This window comes from Strigops habroptila, chromosome 3 (assembly GCF_004027225.2).
Source record: "Strigops habroptila isolate Jane chromosome 3, bStrHab1.2.pri, whole genome shotgun sequence".
NCBI lineage: Eukaryota > Metazoa > Chordata > Aves > Psittaciformes > Psittacidae > Strigops > Strigops habroptila.
Genome location: NC_044279.2, coordinates 61,870,138 through 61,883,161, shown reverse-complemented (window position 1 = coordinate 61,883,161; position 13,024 = coordinate 61,870,138). Strand labels below are relative to the sequence as shown.

Below are 13,024 nucleotides of genomic sequence, written 5' to 3'. Positions count from 1 at the left end.
GAGTAGAATTTTGTAACATCTTTTGTTCCCCTGTCATTTATACTGAGTATAGGCTTCAGGGCTCACATGAGGTAGCCAAGTAAGTAAGTGTCTGTGGTAGCAACCTACTAATTAACTAGACTCCTTTCCTCACTTGCTTCTTTTCTTTTGCAAGCTTTTGAAGTCTACTGTCTGATACAAAAACTCTTAAAAGTGTTGGATATTAGCCTTGATTGGTGTAAGAACAGCCATTACTAATTGTTTTAGAGCAGTCATTCAGAAACAGAGCAAGTGTTTCTGTTTGGTGCATTTAGCTGTTCTTATAAATTTTAATTGCTTACTTTTTAGGAAAAGCCAGTTTATTTTTCAAGTCAGAGTTGGATTAAGGACCTCTTGTTCCTGATGATTACCGCAGACAAAGTATCTCCCAAAATCTAAACTGCAAATGAAATTTCTGTTGCCTCATGAGAATATACTTGAGTTCTCGCATTAAAAAAAGGAATCTGTTATTTTAGAGAACTTAGAATAGTTGAAGGATGTGTCCCTGCTCTCTCCTGTCATCCTTTTGCTTGCAAGTGAACTCACTTAATGTAGTTGCCCATGTTGGGTTTAATTATCTGTTTTTGCGATACAGGTGGTGGTGTTCTTTGGCTAAAAGTTGCATCCAGCTGTAAATGAGCTGCTGTGCTTTCATATTAAAAGGTCTTTGTGGGTTTACCTGTCCCTTCCATGCGTACATATAAACTGTGTGACTGTGTAGTTCATTTGTCACAGAAATAAACCCACTTCTAAATTACAAAGGCAAATGTTTCATATTTTCATAAGTTTTTCCTTTTTTTTTCCCTGTTTGTGTGGTTTAGTATGTCCCCCACAGCATTAATATTGCAATACCTCTGTCACAGAAAAGCTGAATTTCCTTATGAATACCTTTGTTATGCTAACTTCATTTTTATATGGGACAATTTCTTGGGAGCGTATGTCCAGCTCATAAGGAGGAGACATTTTATATCTGAGTCATCCGCTGAACTAAGGGCGGGAAAAAAATCCCAAACCCTAGATTTTTGGGCAGAATTTAGAATCTCAGTCCCCTTTAGTCATGTTAATTTTCTATTTATTCTCTCCCTTTTTTTCCTAAGTGTGTAATGCCGGTGGCCTTGGGTTTCATGTGGAACAACATAAATGGATATTCTGCCTGGTTTTTTTGAGGCCATCATCACTAAGTTTTGTTACTGATGAAGTGTCTTTTCCTAGGGCACCTACCAATCCCTCCACCAAAGAAAAAGTGTCCAGTAAATGAGGCACAGTTACCATTGCAGCTAGCTCTCAGTCTGTAGTTGAATACGATTTCTTCAAAGCACATGCTTTTCCAATTCTGTTTTTGTGTAAGCACAGTTTCCTAGATTTTTCTTTTCAAGAGGAACAAACAAATACACTGGTCTTACAGAACAAGTTTCTGTTGAGAACATACCAGCTTTCTTTGGCCCACTGTTAAGTATTTTTGAAGGTCCTCTTAATACCTGAAGTTCTTTGCTCTTGTGCTGCTGGAAGTTTTTGCTTATTGCAGACTGATTCTAGCTATCTTTTTTTTTCTTTTTTTTCTTTTTTCTTATTTGGCCATTGTAGACATTCATTTAATATAGGTGTTATCAGAGCATATAATTGTTTCTTTGAATTGTTTATGCTTGTGTGTTATTCTGCATTCAGAGCTAAGAGAGAAAAACCTGAATGTAGTTCTTTTTTAGTACTCTTATTACATAATTTTAGAAGCTTTTTAGAAGCTGGTGGCATGTTGTGGAGTATCATCAACATGTAGTGGTGGTCCTGTTGAGGGTTCAGCAACTTAAAAACTTTCAGGTTTTCAGAACATGCAGGCAGGTGGATCTAGAGGAATAATCTGCTGAGTTAGAAAACTGATGCAGTTACTGTCTTTGGCAAGCTGAGAAAAAGTGAATGAAGAAATTCTGCCTTACTTGTCCTAAACTTGGCTGTTACAGATAATAAATAAATTCGAATACCTAATGTGCTGTGACAACCTGCATTTTGCAGCATGGTTTCTGGTACTCAAAAAAATTGAAGGACTGCTCACCATGCTTTGTTGCTGTACAAGGCATTGAAAATTACTTGAAGACATAGCAAAAATGTAGTCTAGGTGACCAAATACAAGATGTTAGGTACAATGAAGGGGAGACTTTATAGCAGCCTTACAGTACCCAAAAGAGGCCTACAAGAAAGCTGGAGAGTGACTTTTTACAAGGGCATGTAGTGAAGGGACAAGGGGGAATGGCTTTAAATTGACAAAGGGGAGATTTAGATTAGATATAAGGAAGAAATTCTTTACTGCAAGGGTGGTGAGACACTGGAACAGGTTGCCCAGAGAAGTTGTGGCTGCCCCATCCCTGGCAGTGTTCAAGGCCAGGTTGGATGAGGTTTGAGCAGCCTCGTCTATTGGAAGGTGTCTTTGCCCATGGCAGGGGGGTTGGAACTAGATGGTCCCTTCCAACCCAAAACATTCTGTGATTCTATGGAATGCTAGAGTGAGCACAAAACAATGGGAGACTTTATGCAAAATAATTGCATATAGCAGTCTTCTGTAAATATGACTGCATGTGCATATGCTACCAGCTGCTTTCACATACTGATTCCAGCAGGTATGCTCTTAAAGATCAGTCATACAAGGTTTGCTCATGTAGGGTTAATGCTTTCAGTGATAATGAATGACAGTACACTGTTCATTGGAGGCTTTCATCCTTTGTTTAAAAAGGGGGAGGGAGGGAGAAATTAATAATAAAAATGAAATTTGGTGCTCATTCTAGCACCTGTAACTTCAGAAATCATTAAGGAGTGACTGCATTTGATATGACTCTCCGTAGAGTTGCTGAAATGTAGAAAACACAGCCAAGCAGCTTCAGTCCTCATTTGTAATTCATATTTGTCACTCTCTTGGCAGAGTATCTTCTAACCATTAGAGCATTGCAGATGCAGATAGAAAATGTAAAGGCATTCTGCCTAAGCACTTAGATGTTGAGACAATAAGAAAGTTTATCCAGATGTCTAAAATACTACTGTTAGATTTATTGGAAAAATTACACATTGAATATTCTAAAAAGGAGATTTGATTATTCTGAATTCAGAAAAAACCCCTTCACTGCTAGATATTTTATTATCCTGTTTGTTAAAGTCACTCATCATTACTGCCCATTAATAATGGTGGGTATGAGTACACTGGAGAAATTAAACTTTTAATCTGTTGACTTATTTTCTCTTGAAGTAACATATCCACCAATCCGGACCCAATCTAGCATATTTAAAATTGAATGCAAAATTTATAGATTCAGGTTTTGGGGGAAAAATGAAAAGATTGGTTTAAAGTTGTGCATAATAGTTGAGTTTGATTTGTTAGAAGCCCTCTAGATCTGTATAATTATCTGGTGGGAAGCTGATTTGGTGTGACTTACCGTCCAGAGATCCTGAAGTGACAGCCTGAACTGCTCCTTTATGTTTGGAGAGAAGAGACTTTACCCATTAGTAACGGATTGCTGGATATATTATTTTAGAGAAAAAAAAGGAATAAAACAGGTAAGATTTTTCTCCTCTCTTACTATTTCCTGTCTACTACAAAGGCATTATGTGTCATCTTTGATATATCAGCTGTTCATTATTTGATGACATGATCAGGTAGTCAGTCTCAAACTACACAATATCTGAATGAAATGATTTCTGCAAGTATTTCATACTGTGGCTGAAGACTATAAATAGATTTTCTGGAAAAAGATAATTCCTAGTTGCAAGTTGCATATATTGAAGATTTAAGGATGCTGGTTTGGGAATTTTGAAAGTAAAACTTGGGTAAAGCAAGAAAAGTAAGTAGTAGCTTCTGTAGAGAATCTGTATAGAATATCTGTGATTTCTTTTCTTTGTAGATGACTAGAAAAAAGTCTAATTTTGACAAACTGCAGTTTGACTCACAAAGTTTCCCATCTTACAAGAAATGCGATTAAGTCTTATGAACTTGTGTTTTAAAAAGTTTTAGAAATGTGCCTGACACGAAGTTTATGTGTCATTTCCAGAAGGTATTCCCTTTTGATATTATACTTTAATAAACTTGGAATATGGTAATGCATCACTGTCCCAAGAGTGTAGGCTAATTTTGGCCTCTCACAGGCATTGGCAAGGCTGAAATTTTAATTTCTCAGTGTGATTGAATGTCAGGGTGTGGGTGTGGGGTTTTTGTTTGTTTGTTTGTTTGTTTTTCTGTCAGTGAGACAAGCAGAAGTCGGAAGCGTCTTAATGAAAGTTAAACCTAAGTTTAGATTTAGTTGCTTACTTTCATGAAACTGCTTTTATGGGCAAGACAGCTATTTCAAGGACTTAAAAGTTGGAGAATAAAAAATTGTTTGAACTAATACATGGATGTATCTTACCTGTATCTGTTGACTGTGAGCTTGATTATCTTTAATAAAACTAAATGGGTTGGGTTTGAGGTCAGGTTAGATGTGGCTCTGAACGACATAATCTAGTAGAAGATGTCCCTGCCCATGGTAGGGGGCTTGGAACTGGATGATTTTAAAGGTCCCTTCTAACCCAAACCATTTTATGATTCTAGAAGTGTAAATTTTAATCTTCAGTATTAATTTGAAGTAATAAATATTGCATTAAGTGCAATTGAGATCAGGATCTTGAGTATTTTGAGTTTTATAGGTGTGCGGGGATTTCTTACATTTGAAGTCACTACAATATAAGCATACAATATTGCTGTTATTTGAACATGGGAAATTATAGGGCCAGGTAAAAAGGCATAGGTAGGTTTTTGGTAAAAAAACTTCACAGTTCTTGAGATACTTATTAGTGGGGGAGATGGGGATGAACAAATACAATGAGAAGGATCCTAAAGCTTTTTGTCAGGAAATTATATGTTTGTAGTTAGTTCAGTACTTAGAAAACTTTCCCGAAATTTCTATAAGGTTGGGGTTTGTTTGGTTTTTTCCTCTTTAAAAAAAACAACAAAACAAAACAACAAACGGCAAGTAAGAAATGTGAAAAATATCCTCCTATTTTTTTGTCATTTACTGTCTTGAGATTATATATACATATTTATAGTCCCTTAGCAAGTATTAAGTCCTCAGAAATAACACAGATTTTTCTCTTCATGGACGCTTTATTTTATGATGATCCTGGAAAACCATTTGCTAAGTCTGCGGCAGAAACAGACTTTTCAGTTCTGCAGCCACAGTTGGGAAACATCAGAGTTGGATTTTAGGGCAAAACATGCTGAATGGTGTTCTACTGTTGCTTACTTGTCTTTCAGTCAAATGTGCAGGCTTGGGGCAGATTACTGTACAGGCTTGCAAATTCATCTTTAGTCTTCAGTGAAAACTTAGCACTGTGTACATAGTTGCAGCATTACTTATTCCTGAAGTCCTGTTGGAGACTGCTTCATGAGTTTGCTGTGAAGAGAAGTGCTAGAGGAGAGACGTGCAGATGGGAGCTGAGAAAGAGAGGAAGGAGGGGGAGAAGCAGAACAGATGTGGAAGAAGGAGAACTTTCCAATAGTTTAGTGTGGTGATGGGTTTTTTCTGCTACTGGCCTATCAACTCATTTGCCCTACCACTATTCTCTGGATGAGAAGGAAAATCAATCATGTGGATACACAATTCATTGCAGCCAATTATGGAATGCGTATCTTAAAATAGCTTTTCTATTACCCTTGTAAGCTCAGAGTACAAGAGAAAAGGTTTGTGCCTCCCTCCCCAGCAGTATAATTTAAATACTCATTTTGCAAATGCAGTAATTGTAAATATAAACCAAATACTTAGAAAAATACCAATAATTATTATGGCCAGTACTAGCTTAGTTGCATGTATCTTGCACTTTCTGTGTTTCTGCTTAATTATTGTTGAATCTTTTCTTATTTTTCTGTTTGGGAAGGAGAGGCCATTTTCTTTAAATAAAAGCTTTCTTAAATACTCCTGAAGTAATAATAGCATCCCAAAACAAATATATAAATAATTGTTAATACAACTTTCAAGTTACTGAAGTTAAAGTCTTAGAACTGCAAAATAGCTTTTTACTGTCTTTGTGTAGTGTTTACAAAAAGCGTTAAGCTGTTTCAAATTTAATGTGGGTATGGATGTGTTTTGTTTACTTCTCCATTGTCAGAAAAAAGGAGGATGCTAGAGAAGTGTTACTGTTATCAAATGCAGAAGATTGGAGAGCTGTTGAGAAATACAGAAAAACAGTGCAGTATTTTGGAAGACAAGGGGATGTTTACCTCTGAAAGGGAAGGTTCTTCAAAAGCATTTATTTTCTGTGGGAAGAGTTTGTCAACACAAGTGTATAGCTTGAGATTTGCTTTTATGCTATACAATATTATAGAATATAATATAGCACAGAAAATATGCTATAGAATAATTATTGAAAGTTATAAAGTTCAGATAGAAATTTATTTCAGATTCTGTTTCTGTTTTTTCTTTTTAAGAATTGCATTAAGAATTTATCTTCCTTTTGGTGCTGGAGGTAGAGCCAGAAAAGTCAAACTGAAAGATCTGTCAAACTCCTGTGAATGAGCCCCACCTTGATGCAGTTGTTCCGTTTTGTTTTGTTTTTCTCATTAGTGTGTAGTTGGTGGGTGCAATGCCAGCTTTGCATCTCAGGGAGGACTTGCCCGTCATGTGCCCACACACTTCAGCCAGCAGAACTCTTCAAAAGTTGCCAGCCAGCCAAAGGCCAAAGAGGAATCTCCATCTAAAGCTGGAATGAATAAAAGAAGAAAGTTAAAGAACAAGAGACGACGGTCATTACGTAAGTATTTCCAGGAGTAGTTGTTGAAAGTTTTGTCTTGGATAGGAAGTTCCTCTTCAATGTGATTCTCTACAGATGTGGGTCTGCTAGGGTTGTGAATATTTAGCGTTATAGTGTAGGCATCCCTTGTGATGGGAGGAAAACAATCCCAGGTTCTGTTTGTGTCCCTTTTTTGAGTAAAGCATCTGTGTGTTCAGTTTTCTGTGAGCAACAGTTTGCAATTTAAAGATGCTTTTCATTTTAGAGTTGCTTTTTGTTGGAAAATGTTCTGTTTAGCGATGTTGAGTTCTGAAGTTCAGTACTGCAGACAGAGATTGCAGATTCATATAAATGAGAGATAAATGCATATTATGTAAGCTCTCTTTTGAGCAAAACATTTCATTAGCTTAATGATAGTTTTGTGAGCATAACCAAGATCTAATTTTGGACAGATTTGACTTGCTACGTTTTTTTAATCTTTCTCCGCACAGTTGATGTTCATTAATTTTATATGAACCAATGTGCTGAGAAGTGTGATTTATCATTTCAAGTGAGACTCTTCCTCTAGCATGCAGTAATCACCAAGTACCTTTTCTAGTCCGTTCTGATCCAGTTGTTTGGTTCCTGAGTTGTTCTAGCATCAGAATAATAGCTATGTCAAATTTATTTAGAGATTCTAACGTACAAAAATGTTAGGAAAGACTAGGCAATTGTTAAAAAAATCTGGCTTTGTTTCATAATTGCCTTGGATTCAAGTCTCCAGTACTGAACTGATTCACTAATTTTAAACTGTTACTGTGGCAGTTGCATTTTGGAATAGAAGCATGTAAAAAGAGTTTAGATTTTTTTTCCTGTTGATATGTCAACAGTTGGAAAAAACCCTTCCATTAATTTCTCCTCGTGGTGTAAAGGCAACCTTAAAGTATTGGAGAGCAGTGCAAGATACCTTTTTTTTATGAACCACTGGACCTGTTCTGTCTCATATTGTCCACAGAAACAGAGCTCTGTTCGTAAGAAGGCAATCGTTTCAGTAGTGTCTCCTGGATGGCGGTAGGATTTTTAGTGGTGGTCTGCTGGAGAACTTGTGTTAGTTTGCTGGGACAGCAATTTCAGTCTTACATTTCCAGGACTTTCCTGTGGCAGGACACTTTGCTGTGTTGATCTTTCTCTTCCTGTGAAGAGATAGAGTTACCAGTTACTCAAATAATACTGCAGCAGTGGACGCACATACTAGTGGTCTTAGGTGATTGCTCTATATCACGTGACTGTGATGATTGTTATCATAATACCTCACCTGTGTTTTTAAGCAACTGAAATCTACAAAGCAGTGGTCATGTTTCTGCCTTGAACACAAAGAAGCCTGACCTGGAAAGATACAGTATTGCCTAGAATTCTGAAAAGTTTATTTCCTGTGTCTGCCTTCCACACTGTGTGACAGCTATGCAGTTCAGTGCTACAAGAGTCACTGTTAAGTTTAGTTATGATGATCTATTTTTTATTGTTTTCTGGAAACGCTTGGGTATTCTTAAAATATATGTGAGCAAATTGTGTTGTTAAACACATCTTAAAAATGTAAACTTGAAGCATAAACTCTAATTTTGACATTAATTCAACGTTCAAAGACAGTAGAAAGCTATTTGTGTTCTTTTCAGAAATTGACTTTCAAAGAGCTTTCTGTTTAGTAATCTATGTAAATGAGAAGACTCAAGAAAAAAGGCTGATCAGTGGAGGGTTATGTGGTCACTTTGTAGTATATTTTTAGTTCATCTTAGTTGTAATGAAAGAGAGACTTACGTGAAATAGTTGTAGTTTTCTAAAGGATTGTCTTGATTTGTTGACTGTGTTACTCAAAATACAGGTGTCTAAGACTGGTACCTTAATAATTTTCACTTTCAGAGATTTTTGAATTGCACCTTAGCTTGCTTCTCCATACTGATCTTGTTAGGTGGCCAATTTAATGTGTCTTTATTCAAATTTTTCCCCCTAGTGTATGCAGAAGAGGTTTTTTCAGGTTTGCATTTTGTTAGTAATTGATAAATATTATTAACTTACAAGTTTCAAATCACAGCTTCATAGTTAAAACTTCAAATTACCTGCAAAGATGTTCTAGTTGTAGTAAGAATATGTTGCAGAATTCTTGAATGAATCTATGGTAAAAAGTGTAAGTAGTAAATATTATGGGAATGTTAAAGTTGAGACTAGTATTTGAATGGCCTGCTTTCTTGATTAAGTGTTGCTCAGCAAGAAAAATGACAGCTGCTTGAACAATTTTTTTAGTCTTCTTGCCTCTTGAGACAAATGCAGTGCTGGCTGTAGAGTTTTTTTGCCTTAAGGCAAAAATAATCTCTAACTGAGTTGGGAACTGACTACTGTAATATATTTCTCCAGAGGGTATGTGACCCAGAAAATGTATCCAGAGTTGATGGCATTTTCCGAAAATGCTAAGTATTGATAGATTTTCTTTTAAAATTTTGTGTCAATTACTGTTGATTAGGTGACCTTGACAAATTTGCTTGTCTTTCTGTTTCTTAGCTTAGTTTCATTTTTAGTTAAAGAATGAAGTCTGCTTATTCGTATATTTTGTCTTTTAAGAAGAATGAGGGGGGGAAAAGACCCTTACCTAAGAAGCCAAAGTAATGAAGTAACAGCATTAAGTATTTTCAGTCTGGAGTATATAAAGCTGGGAACATAGTTTTATATTTAGGTATTTTAAGAGTCCAAATGGAGAGGTGTTGAAAGTATTTACCAGGCTCTTTGCAAGTTGGGCTAAAAGAAATTATGACACATGGGTATAAAACAGGATGCTCTTTGATAGTGTACAGTCTAAGTTGCTCACAAATAAGCACTTGAGGAAAAATTAGTTTTGCATCACAAAAATTTTTTGCCTGAAAAAATGTTGTCAACATGTTCTGTCTTCCTCCTCACGGTTTGAAGAGACCCTGGCTTTTTCTGCAAGGTGTAAGTGGCTCACTGAATATTTATTGGCAGTTGATTGCTAATACATGCTGCTATTGAAACATCCTTTTGTATAAATTCTTAATAGTTTAAATACAGCAAATCAATAAATTTGCTTCCTCTGTGTTTTATATCTGAAGATTAACACCTTCTGAGAAACACTAATACATGAGTAAAGAAAGGAGACGAGACTTTGGCTTTATGTGAGAACATGATCTTCTAAGACTATAAGGACAATTCTTACTGTTACTTGATTTTTTTTTTTCTTTCTTTTGTAACATCTTGCTGTTCTTAAACTGTTTTACACTTATTTTTTTCCTGTCTGTAAATAGTGTGTGTTCTTTTAAGTTTGGAAGCTAGTACTTTTATGATGAAAGCATGTTTTAATATAGACACTTTTATAGCTGTTAACGTTAGTGGTTCTATAGAGACCACCTGATTTGTCATAAATTTTGATGTTGCAGAATAGTTCAGGATTACAGTCAATAGCTTGCTTTCTTTTCTGGATAATCTTGTACACATTCACTGCTTCGTGTAGTCTGTCATTTAGAGGTATAGTCCAAGCATACTGAAACTGTGTATGTCAAATAGGTCACAGTATTGTTACTCTGAAGCTACCTCAAAGAATTTTTCAGAACCTAAGATTACATTTACAGAATTGTCGCTTGCTTTTCCAATAGAAAAGATGACACTGTATTAATTAACAAGCATAGTAGTTGAGTTCATTGGAGAAATTTGAGATAAGGAAACTTACTGTTCATGGAATTTATGTTACTTACACAAGACTTGGAATTTCATTTAGTAGGATACCAGTGTGAAGATTTTAATATATTTGTGTACTTGGAACTTGTGTTAAGCAGGAAGGGAGATACCTTCCTCTGAAAATAATTTTGAGGGAATAGAATTAAGACACAGAGAAGATCCAGCATTAACACTCAATAAGGCATAAATAGAAATATTCATGTGGCTTTGACAAATTGTGCCCCTTCTTCTGCATCTGTTGAATGTTATCCAGTGGTAAATCCTGAAGAAATTTGCTGTATGAAATCAGAAGAAAAAATGTAGGGCTGCTTTTGCTTTCTACCCCCCTTTCCTTCCTCCCTCATATTTATAAAATATTTACATGCTTGCATCACTGACCACCTGCAGCATGAGCTTACTTACCACTCACAGCGAGAAAGCATTTCATGAGATGATTGCTTAATTGGCAGTATCCAACTGAGATACAGTAAGGACAGAATGTACAGATGAATGCTTAACAACAAGGAGTCCCAGGAGTGGAGCAAATACTAGCTGTAAGTGGAATTCGTAGGTTGTTTTGAAATAATGCATAGATAATCTTGGTGAAAGGGAATATAGAAGTTGTTTTCAATGAAGACGACAGAACTTTGAATGACTTTTTGCAGATTACTGGAAGGTACATAGTTGATAATGTAATATCAAATCCTATTCTTAGTTTTAATTTCAGTGTGTTATATAGAGAATTACTGCTCTCAAGGTTTAAAAAAGCTTGAATAGTTTCATTCATGCTTTATTTGCAAATGTAATTTTCTACTGTACCATATGGTGTATTTTTAAAAATTTATGCGAAGTATTTCTAACAGTATGCAAATATGTGCCTAGTAGCAGTTATTTTTTAGTTAAAGTAGTTTTAGTGTAGAGTTGATAGACCTTCTTTACACTCCAAATCAGAATTCAATAATTTTTTACTGTTCAAGAAACACTTAACTATAAAAGTCCTTTTCTAAAAGGAAGAGGGCTTTATTAATGCCTGCTGGTTTCAGACTAGTTGTAAAATATCAGATGGATGTTAATCGCACTTTACTCATTATGAATGGAAGTGTAGTATGTGGTGCTTCTTGGCTAGGAAGTAATATGTTTACCAGTAATCAAGGAACATGGAATGACAACTTTTACACAGAAACAAACACATCTAGCAGTGTGGAGTTTTTCACGTGACTATTCACCATTATTACTCCCTAGAGATCAAAAGTTCCTTGACAAGCTGGTATTTATTGTATGTTCACAATAATTCTTACTTAATCCATTGCTTTGTGTTCCACTGCAGTACCAAGCAGTTCTGTTTTCAGTGTCATTGTTGATCTTGTCGCAGCATCTCAGTATTCAATAGAAATAGCTGGGGTTTTCAGATTGTTTTTAATGAAGTTAAGAAATAAGGCACATGTATAGTTCTGCTTTTAGTTTGTTGATTGTAAGCATTGTCATCTTTTGAAGTCCTTTAATACCAGTTTTTAAGAAGTCATAGGAGTAATATTGTAACTACTGACTGTGCTGACCGGGCTGGTTTTATACTGAATTATAACTCACATTTAATAATGAGTTCTGGGCTTAGTTTCTTTGTAGTGGGACTTTTTTGTTTTTTTGTTGGGTTTTTTTTTTGTTTAATGTTAAGAGGTGATAGAAATGGATGTTCTGAGAGGTGCTGAGCGAAATGGATGAATTCTTAAATTTAAAGATTAAGAAAAAATAGAATTCACTTGAAACTTAAAAGAGTGAGCGAGTGTGATTCAGTGTGTCAAAATAGCTGTTTTATCTACAAGGAGTATATCTTGACCAAACTTATATGACTACAAGATGCCACCTTTGTAGTTATTTCTTCCTCTCAGTTAAATTAATGTTTACAACACCTTGACAAGGTAGCGTTGCTGCCATAATAAATGGTTTACTAATGACGCTTCAGACTTATTTACATGCTTGGATGTGTTTGAATGCTTTCAGTGTGTTGAATACTAAGGATCTCTCTTCTTTTTTTTCTAGCAAGACCTCATGACTTCTTTGATGCACAAACACTGGATGCTATAAGACATCGAGCCATCTGCTTTAACCTCTCAGCACATATAGAAAGTTTAGGAAAAGGCCACAGTGTTGTATTTCATAGTACTGTAAGTATATATGTTATGCGTTCTGTTTGTTTACCTGTGTGTCTGAAAAACCTAATACTTCAGAAAGATTTCTGTTTTCCTCTTACTGCTATGGGCATTTAATCAGAAAAAGGTAATTGTGGGTATTTTACATTGTTGATTTGTCCATTTCTATTAATAAATTATCTTCTAAAAAGTAGTGCTAGTAGTTATTCTAGCTCACAAATTGAAGAGCTTGCAACATTTCCTGTCTGATACACTTGGAGAAATATCTAGCAGCAAGTATGAGGTGCAGAAAAATTTGGTTATATATTCTAAATGAGAATGCGATGCAGATAGCATTTCCATAGTCCTGAATGAAAGTGCTGATATGTTTTGAGAGTAATTGTATAATTGAATATTTAAAGACGCTGATCTGAAATTGGTGCTTA

The 13,024-nt window shown here is 35.5% G+C and overlaps 1 protein-coding gene across 3 annotated transcripts in view; it reads left to right on the top strand.

Moving 5' to 3' along the window:
• The window catches only part of AEBP2 (AE binding protein 2), a 46,637-nt gene that overhangs the window by 22,564 nt on the left and 11,049 nt on the right, over nucleotides 1-13,024 (top strand). For all 3 annotated transcript variants that reach the window (XM_030478416.2, XM_030478415.2, XM_030478414.2), the window contains exons 4-5: nucleotides 6,591-6,777; nucleotides 12,490-12,614. In XM_030478416.2, the coding sequence (XP_030334276.1) occupies nucleotides 6,591-6,777; nucleotides 12,490-12,614 (312 nt within the window). The remainder of the gene's footprint in view (nucleotides 1-6,590; nucleotides 6,778-12,489; nucleotides 12,615-13,024) is intronic.